The sequence below is a fragment of the Vitis vinifera genome, chromosome 14, assembly GCF_030704535.1.
Source record: "Vitis vinifera cultivar Pinot Noir 40024 chromosome 14, ASM3070453v1".
Classification (NCBI taxonomy): Eukaryota; Viridiplantae; Streptophyta; class Magnoliopsida; order Vitales; family Vitaceae; genus Vitis; species Vitis vinifera.
This window is the reverse complement of record NC_081818.1, coordinates 29,766,938-29,785,839: the sequence shown is the minus strand read 5'-3', so window position 1 is coordinate 29,785,839 and position 18,902 is coordinate 29,766,938. Positions and strand designations below refer to the sequence as shown.

At 29.6% G+C, this 18,902-nt stretch overlaps 3 protein-coding genes across 3 annotated transcripts; 2 read left to right on the top strand and 1 right to left on the bottom strand.

Moving 5' to 3' along the window:
* Positions 1–503: 503 nt before the first annotated feature.
* On the bottom strand, positions 504–3,345 carry LOC100266209 (uncharacterized). The gene is made up of 4 exons (XM_002278409.5): positions 2,472–3,345; positions 1,953–2,333; positions 1,424–1,644; positions 504–1,126 (listed from the first exon to the last, which is right to left on the bottom strand). The coding sequence occupies exons 1-4, from the start codon at positions 3,235–3,237 to the stop codon at positions 869–871; spliced, it is 1,626 nt and encodes a 541-aa protein (XP_002278445.1). The 5' UTR covers positions 3,238–3,345; the 3' UTR covers positions 504–868.
* Positions 3,346–5,297: 1,952 nt separating this feature from the next.
* Positions 5,298–6,036, top strand: LOC100243883 (protein DMP9). Its single transcript, XM_002278389.4, has one exon. The coding sequence runs from the start codon at positions 5,318–5,320 to the stop codon at positions 5,960–5,962; it is 645 nt and encodes a 214-aa protein (XP_002278425.1). The 5' UTR covers positions 5,298–5,317; the 3' UTR covers positions 5,963–6,036.
* A 6,928-nt stretch (positions 6,037–12,964) lies between these two features.
* On the top strand, positions 12,965–13,442 carry LOC100254140 (uncharacterized). Its single transcript, XM_002278346.5, has 2 exons — positions 12,965–13,122; positions 13,222–13,442. Exons 1-2 carry the CDS (start codon positions 12,990–12,992, stop codon positions 13,326–13,328), a joined length of 240 nt encoding a protein of 79 aa, XP_002278382.4. The 5' UTR covers positions 12,965–12,989; the 3' UTR covers positions 13,329–13,442.
* The last annotated feature ends 5,460 nt before the right edge of the window (positions 13,443–18,902 follow it).

Below are 18,902 nucleotides of genomic sequence, written 5' to 3'. Positions count from 1 at the left end.
GAGAAGGACGATTCTTCAATTATCGGGGTACATCTTCATTCGCGATTCATGATAGATCAAGGGGCTGACATAAACATACACAAGCAGACTAACTTAGTCTTCTTTCTTTACTTTATTATTCCTTATATGGTTAATACAATTTGAATCGTTGAAAGCCACTTTATAACAATTGTCTTTTTCATGCTTGACTAGTACCATAGTCTATGCATTGCCTTTTATCAAGAGAAAGACCAACCATCAATTTCTTGTTTTGATGTCTAAAATATGTTAGCTAATCTGTTTCATACGAAAAAAAATATTAAAAAATGGGATAGTTCATCAAGCCACTAATATATCGGGAGTTTGCTCTCTGATGAAATCTGTCTTTTTTGTTGGATTCAATTTTTATATATTCCACCTAACTCATGTTGTACCCAAGAGAGGATTTCGGATGGTTCAACATAGCATTTCAATACGTTATATTTTTTATTTTACATATATTTAAATAGGATTGAACACAAATGTTCCATATAAGATATGATCAACACTCATATTATTAGACAATTTTTATTTCCAAAATTATATTACATAACATCACTTATTCACTATCACTTGGACTTTATATACATTATTAGTTAATTTCATTCACCTTCCCTTAGGTTTTGATTAAATACACTTAATTTTTATTGATTTGAAATTCCATCAAATACCTTTCTTATCATTTTCACTCACTTCTTCCATCATTCAAAATAAGAAAGGTGTTGATAAATTTTCAAACCAATGAAAATAAATGTATGCAACTAAAACCTCTAAGAAAGTGAATGAAATTATTCCTTTTTATCTTAAATGAAACCCCTAAAATTGGATTTCATTTTTCTTGAAATACCCATCAAGATGATGGGAATAAAGGACTAGTGCATTCCCTGATAACATTTCCTTCCTTGAACTCTATGTTATCAAGCTTCTCTTGGCACCAGTTAAGTTGAGAAGATGAGATGAGAGACATGTGGAGCACCCTTGACACTAGCTTCATGTCTATCATTGTAAACAACATCTCCTTCTTTTGAGATTCTCCAAGAGGGTTTGCCATTGATCTCTTCAACCAACACCGCTTCTTCCCTTGTAAATCTTTCATCCATAGCTCCTTCTGATTCATTACAAAAAAAAGAAAAAAAGAAAAAAAAACCCACTTTAATTGGTTTCTAATCAAATCTTATGATAAAGAAAAATAGATAAAGAAAAAAATGAGGAATTTAGCCCAATGATAGCACTTTGGCCTTTGATATCGATTCATTGGCTACCTGATAATAAATCACAGGTCCTGAGTTTCCCATAGAGGGACGGGCCCATATCACCAAAAGTTTGTTTCACGACAATGAAGACAAATGTCTCTCTCCAGACACAGTCAGATTTGAAAATTTACTAACATTTTTGTGGAATTTACCTTTTGGAGTCTTTTGGAGAGGTCAGCTAATAGCTCCAAATCTCTTGGGTCTTCCACAGGTGGATGAGTCCACAAAAGACTTCTAAACTTGGGCCAACACTTCTTGTTGTCTGTTTTTACAAACACCCAAAAAGCCTTTATGCACTTCTCTATGGCCTTCAACACTTCTCTTGGCCTCATTGCTTCTCCCCTAACACCTTCCTTCTCTGCCTCCACAAAGCCTTCCAACAACCAGAAAACAACAAATTTGGTCATGGGTTGTCATGGAATGCATCAAATCTGCAAACTCAAAAGGAATATATACTAAAGAAGATAAAGAGAATCCTTCTAGATCTCATTCTTTTTTCCAAACAAAACAACAAATCTTGTCAAATTACGAATGAGGATACCCTTAATATGTTGTGATTGATGGCTAAATTTTGATTACTTTAATAGTCAATTTGCCCTCTTGAAGATCTTGGTCCATTGCATATGATTTTAGTATTAGACCAAATGGAGGTTTGAGCAAGGAAGAGCTTAGAATTAGTACCTGAAACCTCTGGAACTTGGAGAAGACTCTTGAGGGAAAACCTCCCTCGAGCATAATTGGTGAACCTTTTGCCCTCACACCTTTCATCCTCCATGAACCTCTCTAACAGCACTTGAAACTTCTGAAATTTCCCAGCTACATTGTTGTAGAAAAAACCAGTTTGGGAGCATGCAAGAGCCTCAACTCTTCGGTATTGGTGATGGAGGGCCTCCCAGGACAAGCAGGACTGAGCCACATAAACCATTTCAAAGTCACTCTCTAGGCTTCTCAGCAGTTTTCTTCTAGACATTTTGCTCCATGACATGAAGGGAATAGAGAAATCCACAGGCTCTATGCTCTCAAATGAATTAGGAGCTCCCAACTGCTTATTCAACATAGCACCTACAATGACCAGACCCAGTAGAATGTTGATACAAATTTAAATGTCTTGTTCTCGTGAAAAAAATAAAAATAAAAATAAAATAAAAATAATAATGAATGGCATGGCTTGGAAGATGATGCATAGAATGAATTGCACACTTATTCCACAGGTTCTTTCGTTGTTGAGGACATCAAACCATCCCATTCTTTCAGTGTACTTGTTGTAGAAAGGATCTGATTCTTCATTGTCGTCTACCCCATGGGATACTAATTCCCTTTCCATGACAGGCAAGTTGGTGCAACAATCTGATGGAAAATACACATTCATCTCTGGATCATTTGCAGGTGAATTAGAACTAGAAATGGATGAGAAATCCTCGACTAGATACTCATCTTTGAGTGGGGAATTGGAGCTAAAAACTGAAGACAAGTCCTCATTCAAGTTTGTATCTTCATGATCAATAGGAAGGACTGGTGGTGGGTCTTCTTCATAATCATCTTCCTGATCATCTAACTCAATTCTGTCGAGTACTTCAATGTCCTTAATGTTTCTCTCTATGGTTGCTACCCTAGACCAGCTATACTGAAGAAAAACTACTTGATTTTGACTACAAATTTGTGGAGTTTCAAGCCTCTCAATCTCCTGTACAGGTACTTCAGCATCGACCAATCCAGAAAATGAGAGAAAAGAGAAGACTAAATGCCTTAAAGATCTAAAAATACGCAAACCAACAAAGAAAATGAATCTAAGAGGAGGAAAAACTAAAAGGAAAAGCCATTTTTGTAGCAGTATGAGCCAGACGAAAATCCGGCAGAAGAAAAGCAGAATAGGATGGATGAAGAAGCTCAGAGAAATCCACTTCTGAAATCCATCACGGATGATGACAGATTCAACTATAAACCAACAAGATGTGAGCAGAGTCATACTCAAAACTCACCCCACCATGGGAGGCCTAGACCACTAGAGAAGTACTGCTAGAGGCAGAGGGGGATTGGCTCAGTTTTCCTACCATACTATATATAAACTTGAAAAGGTCGTTAATCAATTGAAATATCCAAGAAGGTAAAGTATGGAAAAGTTGTCCCTTAAACATTAAAAATAATAGTAGTTAATGGGTCATCCAGGGATTCAATTGGGAGTTTCACTTCCTTTTCAATATGACCAAAACTTGGCTTATAATATACTTCTGTGTAATATTCTTTGTTCTACCTCCTCTGGACTGATTTCCTTTCTTGATAATGTTTCAACAATTAATTACTTTTTTGCTTACTTGGATCCTATCTAACCGCAATTCACCACCTGACACTACCAAGAAAACCCTTAATTACCCTTAATTTATTTCTCTAATCGCTGTCGATATCGACATATTTGTGCTAAAAACAATGTGGGGCGTCATCATTTGGACACAAATGCAGCAGATTGTGTGTTTCGTGAGGGATTCGAATGAATCAGATGAGAGTTTTGGCTTCATTTTCGCCTTATTATAATCTGAAAAATGTAAGACTATGTAGCAAATCTTTGATTAAGAAAATGCAACAAGGCATGAAGGGTTGGAAGGCGCTGCGTCATGGCCTATGTCTGAGCTTACCTCGCTGTTTTTAGAGGATAAACATGAATAAGTCAATGGCTTCTACGATGATAACAACCCACCGATTCCTGTCCCCGGAGTCTCTGTTCACACACACAAATCCATTCACAGCAAAAGTAGAAAACTGACCAGTCCAGCCGACACAGCCATTGATCAGAAGTCATTGGTGGAAATTAAGAGCACATGCAAATGCCTGGAAGCTTCAAGGATTTGACACCAACCCTTGTATTACTTTAGTGGGTGCGCTGAGAAAATTTCTCAGAAACTCAAAATTGGATTTTTTGAGTTTCAGGAATATTCTCATTTATAGGGTCCATTAAATCATTCATTTGAAAGGAAAAAGAAAAAGACAAAAAAGAAAGAAGAAAACTCTTCTTATTGAATGATCACATGTTCAGAAAAAATCAAAATTCTTGATCAATGAAAAAACAATATTATCTTAAGAGACATATTTTTCTCATTCATGAACCTTGAAAAGAAAAAAGTGTTAGGAAAAAAATTGCAAGTGTCATAGTCTCAACTACTTGTGTTTTAAATTAAATTGGACAGTGTAATTAATTCCAACGCATTAAGCTCGTTTACGTATCATCAGAGCTATGGTTTTTATCAAGGGAAAAATAAATAAATAAAACAACTCGGGTTTTAAAAACATTCATTTGACCTAATTCCCAGTTTTGGTGATCACTCAATAAGTTATGGCTCAGTGGTACCCACGAGCTTGCTAATTACTATGATCTTGCTATGAATTTTTTTTTCTTTTTCCATCTTCTTTTGGGTTTGAGTTCATGGATGACAAAGACCCTCAGAAACAAGTTGGTCTTTAATCAAAGTCTGGTGGTCCTGTTTGGAAATCATGAAAAATGCATAGAAAATTTGCTAATTACTATGATGTTGCTATGATTTTTTTTTCTTTTTCCATCTTCTTCTGGGTTTGAGTTCATGCATGACAAAGACCCTCAGAAACAAGTTGGTCTTTAATCAAAGTCTGGTGGTCCTGTTTGGAAATCACGAAAACATGCGTAGAAAATTTGCTAATTACTATGATGTTGCTATCAATTTTTTTTTCTTTTTCCATCTTCTTTTGGGTTTGAGTTCATGCATGACAAAGACCCTCAGAAACAAGTCGGTCTTTAATCAAAGTTTGGTGGTCCTGTTTGGAAATCATGAAAAATGCATAGAAAATTCATTCTTCTGAAACCGTACTTTTTGACATAACTACCCCCCTCTTTCAACTAAAACTCCAGAAAAACCCATCACAACAGTACCAACGGCTAGGATCAATTAGTAACCGTCAATAACTGCATCAAGTTCAAATTCAAATGGGTTAGACAAAACCCTCCTTATATATCAAACCCTCAGAAACTAAGAAGCCAAAACTCCTCCAACCCATAACTGAGATCAATTCAAATTCAAGGGATGGAGCAACTTGAAGATCTTGGAATCAAAGTCTACAATGCAACCCCACAAGAGGCCTCTCCATGCCCATCTTCCTCTCCTCGGTTGGCACCTGAACCTGGCCGGAAAAGGCGTGCTGTCGCAAAGGGAGTGCAGAAAACACTCTCCAAAACCTCCATGCTTGTCAACTTTCTTCCCACTGGAACACTTCTCACATTTGAAATGGTGCTCCCTTCCATATACCGCAATGGAGAATGCAGTTCAGTCAGCATTCTGATGATCCACATGCTGTTGGGACTGTGCTGCCTCTCATGTTTCTTCTTCCACTTTACCGACGGTTTCCGGGGGCCCGACGGGAAGGTGTACTATGGCTTTGTGACAACAAAAGGGTTGGCTGTGTTCAAGCCTGGACTTGAAGTGGAGGTTCCAAAGGATGAGAGGTTCAAGGTTGGGCTGACGGACTTTGTACATGCGACAATGTCGGTTATGGTGTTCATAGCCATAGCCTTTTCGGATCACAGGATTACGGACTGTTTGTTTCCTGGACATGAGAAGGACATGGATGAGGTGATGGAGAGTTTTCCATTGATGGTGGGGATAGTTTGCAGTGGCCTGTTTCTTGTGTTTCCCAATACTAGATATGGTATTGGGTGCATGGCTGCATGATCATGAGAATATGCAGACCAATTACTGTAAAGGAAATCACCTTGATTTGATTGATTCAGAAGTAGTTTCAATATCTGTGGATTCTTAGCAATATTTAATTATGCTATCAAATTTGTGTTGGGGTTCTTATTATAAGGTTCTTTTATTTGGAAAAATTTTGGGCTAATAATATATCTGTTAGATCTCATCGTAAGGTTATACATATATTGATATGGTATAATAAAAGTATAGAATACTCTCCTAAGAAAATACTCATTTGCCTCAAATCCTTGTGTGTTTCCATTTGAATCCACGACCAAAATTTAAACTTTTAAAAAATTTAATAGCTTTCTTAAAATTTATATTACTTTTTCTTACTGATGTATTTACTAAAAGGGACTTACCAAAATTTTTAGCCATGATTTGAGGATTCTGCCCACTTGAATCCAAGTTCAACAACATTAGCATAATTGGTTCTTTTTCTTTAATTTATAGAAAAGTTTAAAAATAATCCAATAATATTCCAAAAACCAATCAGTCAATTCAACAAATAAAAACATGACATATACCCGCTCTTGGAATTTACCATATTTGCATTCCGTTGTTTTTTTTTTTTTATAAATGTGGGGTCTGCATATCCTTTTAATCGAAAATAAATCTAAATATAATATGAGATATGTTATGTCATATTTATATTTAATTTTCAAAATAAATAAATTCAATAATTATTAAAATAAAAATTATGTTGCATTTTAATATTTCTTATTAGAAAAATATGAAATTTCTCCTACATTTAGCATTATTTGGAAATTGTTCAATAATTTAATATGTGGTAAATAATTATTTATTTATTTATCAACTATATTTATGATTAAAATATTTAAAATTTAAAAATAATTTTTTTTATGTTATATTATTTAATATATAAAAATAATTTATATGTACTAAATAATACATACATTAGTATTATTTTACAATATATTTTATAAATATTTCTTTTTTGTTTTTTTAACTACAAATTAATTTTTTAATGAAGTTTTTTATTTTTTAAAATAACTAATATATATATATATATATATATATATATATATATATATATATATATATATATATGTATATATATTTCATCGTATCTCATCTTTAGTTGAACATTTGATATGATAAGTGTTAAGACGACTTATTATATTCCATTGTCAATTAAATATGAAATAAGATATGTTATTCTTTTTTTTTTCTTTTTTTTTATCTTATTCCATCTTATATCAAGTCTACCAAATATAATCTTAATATTTTAATTGAATATTTAAGGTAAAAAATAATCAAATTTCATAATAAAGATAATTTTTAAAAATCCTTTTCATTTTCCATATTCTTCTTCACTTTCTTAAGTTAATGATTTTTTAATTAGTTAAATCCTTTAATAAAAGAAATCATTATAAAGAAATACTAGTTCATAAGTTTGCTAATTTTTTTTTACTTTCTTATTGAGAATAGTTAGCATGAAATTCATATTCTATATTATACTTTCTAAATATTTATATTTCTTTTAATGTAATTTTATTTTTTATCATTAAACATATGTTCTTCTTAGATAATATATGTCATTATAAGGAGTTGTTTTAGTCGAAGTAATTAAAACTTAGAAGGAACAAAAATAATTAAGACGAAAATAAGAAACCTTTCAATTATTAAAATATTGATTCTAAAATTTTTTGTAATCCTTAAAACATGAATATGGTATAATCCCATTGTAATGATCTGCCTTAAGTCCTTGTGTTAATATTTCAAGTGGCAAGCAAAATTTAAACTTTGTAACTTGAAAATCATTGTTTATGACCATTAATTTTTTCTATATAAAATATTTTTACCCTCCATTCAACCAGCAATGATTTGAGGATCCTACCCACTTGAATCCAGCAACATAACCATAATTGGTTCTTTCTTTTTAGTTTATAGAAAATTTTAAAACTTACCCAATATTAATATTCCAAAGACAAATCATGACGTGTATCCAACTGTACAGTTTACCACATTTGCATATCACTGCTCTTTTTAAATGTGGGGTTCTCCCAAACACCTCTGCTATCCTGCAAACTGAAAATGGGTGCAACTACTAGAATGGTGTTCTTGTTGCTCCTGGTGTTCTTCGCTTCCTCAATGCTCAAGGCTGAAGCCAACCCTCGCCTTCCATATGTCATCAAGGCATCTTCATCTACTACTGGAATTGTAACAGGTTTGATCACATATATATCACCTCCAATTAACCAAAGTTTCTAGTTCTAATATACATGTATATCTTAATTTGATTCCATTTCTTTTTTTCCTAAATGTAGGCTGTGGTGACACATGTGATGCTTGCTGCCTGTGTGTGTATCTTCCGAAGCCTCACTGCTTTGAGTGCTGTTCCACATAACTGAAGCCCTGAGTAATCTATGCTGCATGGACTTGTAATTAGAAAAAGGTGTATCTACCACATAAAAAATAAATGGAGAAATTTTATCACCAATATATAAATAAAACTAAAATTTGATTATTATTTTGGGATCATTATGTTTGATAATTTATTTCTCTATCGTGGTTCAAAGTCACGATCATGGTCATTGACTCGGAGGGTCCCGAAACATATTGGTCTCAATGTTTCAACTCGATATCATGCTAACTATTTCAAAATCAAAATCAAAATCATCAACTATATATATATATATATATATATAATCAAATAAGTTTAAAATTTTAATAAAATAAATATTAGAAAAATTAAAATTATTCGAAGAATTTTAAAAATTAAAATTGAAAATAAACTCAATTAAAAAAGAAATGAAAAGTAGTCATGTGCTCCTTAGTGAACTTCTCAACTATTTGAAGGGATGAAGTCAACCATTTAGAACAATTGCACTTAAAGCATGGGTTAATTGGAAATATATAGAGAATAATGACAATAAATTGTAGACTGTTCATGTGTCAAAATCACGATTGAAAGGTGTATTGTAAAAACTTTAGTGGGTTGGGTAAGGATAATTTCAAGAACTCTAAATAAAATAAGTAAATCACAGAAAAATCATTACAAGCCCTTGAGAGCCCTTAAAAATCACTTGAATGCTCCCACTAAAATTGTTATATTTTTCAACCCCTGCATGACATTATTTACCAAACATATTCAACTATACTTATGTATATCATTCTATGTATGAATTCAGCATGATCTTGCGTTTTCAAGGCCGATGTAAAATCTAATAAGTATATGAAGTCAAATCTAAAAATGTTTGAAATAAAATTGTCAACTTAAACTAACTAGTTTGGGTAGCTAACAATCCCCTCATTTTGACCATTTTGTAATAAAATAATAATTATATAAGCCTTACAATACTCTCAAAATGATTTCATACATCATGCAATTTCTCTTGCCTAAAACAAATGACTTATAGGTAAACAACAATAAAAAGCATTGTATAGGAAAAAAAATGTATAAACCATGATAAATAATAAAAGTCACTATCTAAAGATCATGATGTGATAAATAATCAAATATAATCACAATCATAATCAAAATAAATCATCAAAAGTAGTTTCAGGATCTGTGGATTCTTGACAATATTTAATTATGCTATCAAATTTGTATTGGGTTCTTTGATTAGGAGAATTTCTAGGCTAATAATATATCTTTTAGATCTCATTATAAGGTTATATCATAATATATTGATATGGTACAATAAAAGTATAGAACACTCTCCTACGAAAACACTCATTTGCATGTTTCCATTTGAAGTTACGACCAAATTTAAACTTTTAAGAAAATTAATAAGTTTCTTAAAATTCATATTACTTTTTCTTATCAATGTTTATTAAAAGGAACATACCAAAATTTTTAGTCCGTTCAACTAGATAATGATTTAAGGATTCTATCTACTTGATCAATCCAAGTTCAACAACATTAGCATAATTAGTTCTTTCTCTTTAATTTATAGAAAAATTAAAAAATTACCCAATAATATTCCAAAAGCATATAAGTCAGAGTACAACAAATAAAATCATGACATGTACCTACTTAAACAATTTACAACATTTGCATACCACTTTTTTTATTTATATATAAATGGGGTTTGTATATCCTTTTAATTGAGAATAAATGGAAATATATTATCTTACTTAGATATAATGGAATATGTTATGTCAAATTTATATTTAATTTCTAAAATGAATAAATTCAACATTCGATAATTATTTAAAATAAAAATTGTGTTGTATTCTAATATTTCTTATTATAAAAATATGAAATTTCTTATTACTACTAAAAAAAAACATATTTTGGATAATAATTCTCATAAGTTTCACATATTTTGAGTAATAATTATATCTAAAATACCCGATTAACATGTTGTTATCCTTGTAAGAGTTATTAACAAGTTTTGTGAAGTTTGAAGACATTTCAAGGTGTGATTTTGATGAATTGAGTTAACAAAGAAATTAATCGATTTGAAGAAGGCAAATAATATTGATGATGATTCAAATGCATAATGAAAGAAGTAATGAAATTGGTTTGAATTAGGATTTGGACTTATTGGAGGTAATTAACTTAGAGTAAAAAGAAGAAAATTGAAGAATTGACAAAGAAGAGCTAAAAGCCTTATATTGCAATTTTGCATGACTATGCGAATCAAACTAGAAAGAGGAATGCAACGAATTTGTTGCAGTGAAAATAATGGATTTCGCACCACTATGCAAAATTTTGCTTGAAGTTGCGAAACAATCTAGAAAACCTCTATTGCTACTACTACTTGACTGAATTTCGCACAATCATGCAAAATTGATGGTCTTTGTACAAATTGGCCAAAGTTCATGCGAAATCTTGATTTTGATGATAAACTCCAAATTTGTAAATCTGGAAGGTTCTAGAAGACCAATGAGAGGTTGCTAAGTGTCCACTTGACCTTGGCTTATAAATTGAAACTTGAATTTCTCATGTAAAACACTATTGATTATAGAGTTTTCTAGATTCTTTTTCTTAATAGAATTCTCTATTTTCCTTCATTTTCCCAAATTTTCTCACTAGCCAAACATGCCTTGTGAGATTAAATCTACAAGCATGAGTAACTAATTCTCGTTTTCTCAAAGGAAGGAAAATCTAAAAGCAAGATCTATGGTGAATTAGAAAAATGAGTTTTAATTTCCAAGGTAATTTGATCCAATTGATTGATTACTTAGATTTTGAGGATTTTTCTTTTCAAATTATCTTAAATGACTATTACATTGCAAACTAAGTAGATTTATTAAATTCTTAAAATTATATTTGATGAGATCAAATAATTGCATTGTATGAATCATTGGAAAATGATTTAAGATGAATTGAATATATAATTTAAATCGATCTTTTAGATTAAATAACCTAATTTGATGAGAAATTAAGTTTAGACTTAAAGTTAAATCTAAAATCAGTTTAAATGAAAATTTAGGTTTTCAATCTAACTTGATAAAAAATAGATCTCAACATCTATTCCCCATAGAAATTGTTTTCTAGAAAATCCTAACTCTGAGAATTTCTTTTCCTATTAATTTTCTCTTCTTTTACATTTTATTGTTCTTCTCAATTAGAAATTATTGTTATTTTGATTTTTCATCATGAACTGCACTTTATCACAACCATTTCTTTTTCTCCATTTAAGCCTTAATTACCGAGAATAATTTATCCTAATGGATGACAACTAAAAACCACTATATTACGATAGTTTGTATTAAAACCAGTTTTGGTTGGGTACAAATGATTATAGAATAGTGAATTAGGTTATAAATTGTGTTTTGATGCGATAAAAGACGAAAAATCAATAAATCAATTTTCATTACATTTAATGTTATTTAAAAATTGTTCAATAATTTAAAATGTAGTAAATAATTATTTATTTATTCATCAACAATATTTATGATTAAAATATTTAAAATTTATAAATAAAATTTTTTATGTCATATTATTTAATATATAAAAATAATTTATATGTACTAAAAATAATACATACATTAGTATTATTTTATAATGTATTTATTAAATATTTTATTAGTTTCTTTTTTAACTACAAATTAAAATTTTTAATAATTTTTTTAAATAACTAATATAAAAATAATAAAAAATATATTTATAATACATATTTATCGTATTCTATTATCAATCAAACATAAAATAAGATATATTGTCCTTTGTTTTATCTTATGTCATATTGTATCCCTTTTACCAAATATGACCTTAGTATTTTAATTGAATATTGAAGGAAAAAATAATCAAATTTCATGATATAGAAAATTTTCAAAAATCCTTTTCATTTTCCATATTCTCCTTCACTTTCTTGTATTAATGATTTTCTAATTAGTTAAATCCTTTAATAAAAGAAATCATCATAAAGAAATACTAGCTCATAAGTTTGCTAATTTTTTTTAACTATCTTATTGGGAATAGTTACCATGAAATTCATATTCTTTATTATACTTTCTAAATATTTATTTTTCTTTTAATATAATTTTATTTTATTTTATCATTAAACATATGTTCTTCTTAGATAATATATTTCCTTATAAGGAGTTGTTTTAGTCGAATTAATTAAAACATAAAAGGAAAAAAAATTAAGACTGAAAATAAGAAAACTTTCTATTATTAAAAAACTGATTCTAAAAAATTTTGTAATCCTTAAAACATGAATATGGTCTAATCCCATTGTAATGATCTGCCTTAAGTCATTGTGTTAATATTTCAAGTGGTAAGCAAAATTTCAACTTTGTAACTTAAAAATTATTGTTTATGACCATTTTTTTCTTTATAAAATATTTTTAGCCTTCATTCAACCAGACAATGATTTGAGGATTCTACCCACTTGAATCCAGCAACATAACCTTAATTAGTTCTTTCTTTTTAGTTTATAGAAAATTTTAAAAATTACCCAATATTAATATTCCAAAGACAAATCATGACATGTACCCAACTGTACAGTTTACCACATTTGCATACCACTGCTCTTTATAAATGTGGGGTTCCCCAAAACACCTCTGCATATCCTGCAAACTGAAAATGGCTGCAACTACTAGAATGGTGTTCTTGTTGCTCCTGGTGTTCTTCCCTTCCTCAATGCTCAAGGCTGAAGCCAACCCTCACCTTCCATATGTCATCAAGGCATCTTCATCTACTACTGGAATTGTAACAGGTTTGATCACATATATATCATCTCCAATTAACCAAAGTTTCTAGTTCTAATATACATGTATATCTTAATTGGATTCCATTTCTTTTTTTCTGAATGTAGGCTGTGAAGGTATATGTAGATGTGGTCCTTGCTGCCTGTGTGTGTATGATCCGATGCCTACCTGCAAAGAGTGCTGTGAATCCTGTGATCCAAAACTAAAGCCCTGAGTAATCTATGCTGCGTGGACTAGTAATCAGAAGATGTTTCTACCATATAAAAAATAAATGGAGAAATTTTATCACCAATATATAAATAAAATTAAATTTTGATTATTATTATTATGCAATTGCTAGTCGGAACACCATTTTTATTAATGCAGCATTTTACATTTCTAAATTACCTTTCCCCCTCTCTCCTCTCCCCTCTCCTCCCCAACTACATCCTTTTTTTATTTTTTATTTTCCCAACCCCCACCCCACATTTTAGCATTCTTTTTTTTTTTTTTTTTATCTTCTTTTTCATCTCTACCCACCCAACCCCCCACCCCACGTAAACTTTGTTTTGTTTTTTTTCATTTCTTTTATTTTTTCACACTCAATTGTTTTTCATATTTTTCTTATATTTTAAAACAAAATAATTTATTTAAATAATAAATTATAAAATGATTTTTTTACCAAAAGTATAGTATGTAAAATGATTTTATTATATTCAATGTTTTAATGTGAAATAAACAATATAAAAAATTCGATTTTTATAATTATTATTAGCAAAAAATTTAGCCCAGCTATTGCCGCCGGTAGTTGTCGACTTTCATCCCTGCTCCAAACCCTAACCGCGTCCTCCCAGGACGTCGGAGCCCCACTCAGGTTGCCGATTTTTTTTTTAATTATTTTATAAATATATATATTTCTTTATTAAAAAAAATGAAAGTTATAAATCTTACCTGAAAATTATCATCAAATAATTGAATTTCGTCATTCATTGTATTTCGTATATGATTCGCAGCCTTAATAAATTAAAATTTAGGTTTAATATGTTGAGAGGATGTTAGAGAGAGTTCTTTATTAAAAAGAGTATATATGGAAAAAAAAATATATGATAAAAAAGTGTTACCTTTAACAAAAAGGATGTTGTGATAACAACCCCCTTATTATTATTATTGATGTTTGATAATTTATTTCTTTTTCTCATGGTTCAAAGTCACAATTGTGGTCATTGACTTAGACGACCTCAAGACAAATTAGTCTTAATGTTTTGACTCAGTATGAGACTATACACAAAATAAAATAAATAAAAAATTTAAATTATCAAAATTATTTAAAAAATAAATAATTAAATAAGTTTTAAAAGTTAATAAAATAAAATCTTAGGAAAATTAAAATTATTCAGAGAATTTTAAATATTAAATATTACAAACCTTAAATAAAATAAAATAAAAGCACTCGTATTCAAGTTCATGATGTACATTGTACCCATGTACTTTGGACTCCTCAACTATTTGAAGGAATGGGGTAAACCATTTTGAACGATCTCGGTGGAAGCATGGGCTAATTGGAAATACATAGAGAGCAATAAACTCTAAAGTGGTCATGTGTCAAGATCACAATTACAAGGTGTATTGTAAAAACTGTTTGGTTCCTTGGAAAATATTAAGAAAAGAAAAAAAAATGCAAAGGAAAATGATTTTTTCATATTTGATTGTCCTATGAAAAATATAAAAGAAAATCAAATATAATTAAAACTAATTAAAAACTTATATATTTTAAAATTATTTAATCTTTATATTGATGAGTTAAAATAAATAAAATGAGTTTGAAGTAAAAAATAAAAATAATTTATCAACTTTTAATCTATTTTCTATTTTCCTTCACTTTTTCTTTCCTTCTATTTTTTCTTTGTATTTTTTTTCCCTTACATTTTTCCTCAAATTTTTTGAGAACCAAACATAGCCTTGGGTTGGGCAAAAATAAATTCAGAACTCTAGATAGAGTAGTCTCCTTTGTTGATATAATGATTAGATGAGTTTGTAATAATAGCATATTTATTGTAATTATCTTCTTTTTCTCAACCTTAGTAAACTTTACCTCATTTTGTAATTATCAAAATTTGATTAGAACAATCTTTGGACTAATTGCTGATATAATGATTAGATGAGTTTGTAATAATAGCATATTTATTGTAATTATCTTCTTTTTCTCAACCTTAGTAAACTTTACCTCATTTTGTAATTATCAAAATTTGATTAGAACAATCTTTGGACTAATAATATATTTGTTCGATTTCATTGTAAGGTTATACCATGATATATTGATATGGCACCATAAAAGTATAAAATACTATCTTAAGAAAATACTCATTTGCGTTAAGTCTTTGTGTTTTCATTTGAAATCACGACCAAATTTTGAATTTTTAAGAAAATTAGTAGCTTTCTTAAAATTCATATTACTTTTTCTCACCAATATTTACTAAAAAGGACATACCAAAATTTTTAGTAGTTCAACTAAAAGATGATTCGAGGATTCAAACCACTTGATCAATCAAGTTGAATGACATTAGCATAATTGGTTCTTTCTCTTTAATTTATAGAAAAATTTAAAAATTACCCAATAATATTCCAACAACAAATCAGTTACAATACAACAAATAAAATTATGACATGTACCCACTTGTACAATTTACAACATTTGTATACCACTGTTTTTTATAAATAGGGTTTGATTGAAAATAACTTCAAATATATTATCCTAATATATCTAATGGAATATGTTATATCATATTTATATTTAATTTCTAGAATGAAGAAATTCAATATTAGATAATTATTTTAAAATAAAATTATGTTGCATTATAATATTTCTTATTAGAAAAATATGAAATTTCTCTTATATTTAATGTTATTTAGAAAATTTTCAATAATTTAAAATGTAGTAAATAATAAATTATTTATTCATCAACAATATTTATGAGTAAAATATTTAAAATTGATAAATAAAAAATTTTATGTTATTTTATTTAATATATAAAAATAATTTATATGTACTAAATAATACATACATTAGCATTATTTTACAATATATTTTATAAATATTTTCTTAGTTTCTTTTATATCTATGAATTAAATTTTTTAATAAAATTTGTTATTTTTAAAATAACTCATATAAAAAATAAAAATATATATATTTATAATACATGTATTTCCTATATTTTAAATTAAGATTAATATATATATCATGTCAATCAAATATATTATTTTTTACTTTAAATATTCAATTAAAATACTAAGGTCATATTTAATTTACAAGAGACAACATGAAATATGATAAAAGAAATGATAACATATATAACTCCATATTTGATTGACATGAGATAATATCAGTGATATATATATATATATAAATCAAATATGACCTTAGTATTTTAATTGAATATTTAAAGTAAAAAATAATCAAATTTCATGATAAAGAACATTTTCAGAAATCCTTTTCATTTTCCATATTCTTCTTCACTTTCTTATGTTAATAATTTTCTAATTAGTTAAATCCTTTAATAAAAGTAATCATTATAAAGAAATACTAGTTCATAAGTTTGCTAAATTTTGTTTACTCTATCTTATTAGGAATACTTACCATGAAATTCATATTCTTCATTATACTTTCTAAATATTTATATTTATTTCAATATAATTTTATTTATTTTTATCATTAAACATTTGTTCTTCTTAGGTAATATATTTCATTAAAAGGAGTGGTCTTAGTTGAATTAAATCAAACATAAAGGCTATGTTTGGTTCCCGGAAAATGCTAAGGAAAGGAAAAAAAATCATGTGAAAAATTATTTTCCTTAGTTTGGATTACATGGAAAATATGATGGAAAAAAAATATAAAGGAAAATATGATGGAAAATATCATAATATTTTCCCTACTATTTTCCTTAAAAAATAATGAGGAAAATAAGAGAGAAAGTTGGGAAAAATTTATCGGGTTCTTCACAGCACACCCCCCCGCCCCCGTCTCTCTCTCACTGCAGAACTGAATTCAGAAACATGATTTATTTATTTGCATATTCCTCATAGTCATATTCAAAACAAGCCAACCTGTATCCCATCACTTCACTATCCTATATAAACAAGCCCGTCACCAGAGCCACAGCCACTGCAACCTAGAGAAATACAACCCCTGTAATGGCGATAAAGCTCGGGTTATTTGCAATTTTTATGCTTTCCTTGTCATTTTTCTCTTCCACCCTATCGGCTTCTGACTCCGGCGACGTCAACTGGTGGTGCGACAAAACGCCATATCCGGCACCATGCAAGTACTTCATGAGCCATGGTGGGCACAAGTACAATGCGCCCAAGCAGAAGTCCGAGTTCCGAAAGATGGCTATGGAGGTGGCCATGGAGCGAGCCCTCACCGCGCAGAGCCACAACAAGTGGCTGGGGTCCAAGTGCCGCAACGAGCGCGAGAAGGCTGCATGGGCTGATTGCTTGAAGCAGTATCAAGACACCATTCAACAACTCAACCAAACCCTGGACCCTGCAACCAAGTGCACAGACTTTGACCAGCAAACTTGGCTCAGCACAGCCTTGATTTTTAGAAAATAAAAATATAAAATTTATTTTATTATTCTATAAATTGATAAAGACAAATTATTGAATTTATTTTTCTTTCATTTTTCCTTGACTTTTTTTTCATAGTTAACCAAACAAAAGAAAATAATTTTTTTTTTCCCTTGAATTTTTCATGGATAACCAAACAAGCGAAAAAATTTATATTACTTTCCTTACCTTTTTCTTTCTTTCCATTTTTCCTTCCAATTTTTTTTCTCTTGCATTTTCCGGAAACCAAACATAGCCAAAAGGAACAAAAAAAACATTAAGACTGAAAATAAGAAAACTTTCTATTATTAAAATATTGATTCTAAAAAATTTTGTAATCCTTAAAACATGAATATGGTCTAATCCCATTGTAATCTGCCTTAAGTCCTTGTGTTAATATTTCAAGTGGCAAGCAAAATTTAAACTTTGTAACATGAAAATCATTGTTTATGACCATATTTTTTCTATATAAAATATTTTTAGCCTCCATTCAACCAGACAATGATTTGAGGATCCTACCCACTTTAATCCAGCAACATAACCATAACTGGTTCTTTCTTTTAAGTTTATAGAAAATTTTAAAAATTACCCAATATTAATATTCCAAAGACAAATCATGACATGTACCCAACTGTACAGTTTACCACATTTGCATACCTCTGCTCTTTATAAATGTGGGGTTCTCCAGAACACCTCTGCATATCCTGGAAATTGAAAATGGCTGCAACTACTAGAATGGTGTTCTTGTTGCTCCTGGTGTTTTTTACTTCCTCAATGCTCAAGGCTGAAGCCAACCCTCGCCTTCCATATGCCATCAAGACATCTTCATCTGCTACTGGAATTGAAGCAGGTTTGATCACGTATATATCATCTCCAATTAACCGAAGTTTCTAGTTCTAATGTACATGTATATCTTCATTTGATTCCATTTTTTTTTTTTCTGAATGTAGGCTGTGATGATACATGTAGTGCTTGCTGCCTGTGTGTGTATGATCCGAAGCCTTCCTGTAAAGAGTGCTGTGATCCAAAACTGAAGCCCTGAGTAATCTATGCTGCATGGACTTAATTAGAAGGTGTATCTACCATATCAAAAATACATGGAGAAATGTTATCACCAATATACAAATAAAACTAAAATTTGATTATTATTATGGGATCATTATGTTTGATAATTTATTTCTCTCTCATGATTCAAAGTCATAATCAA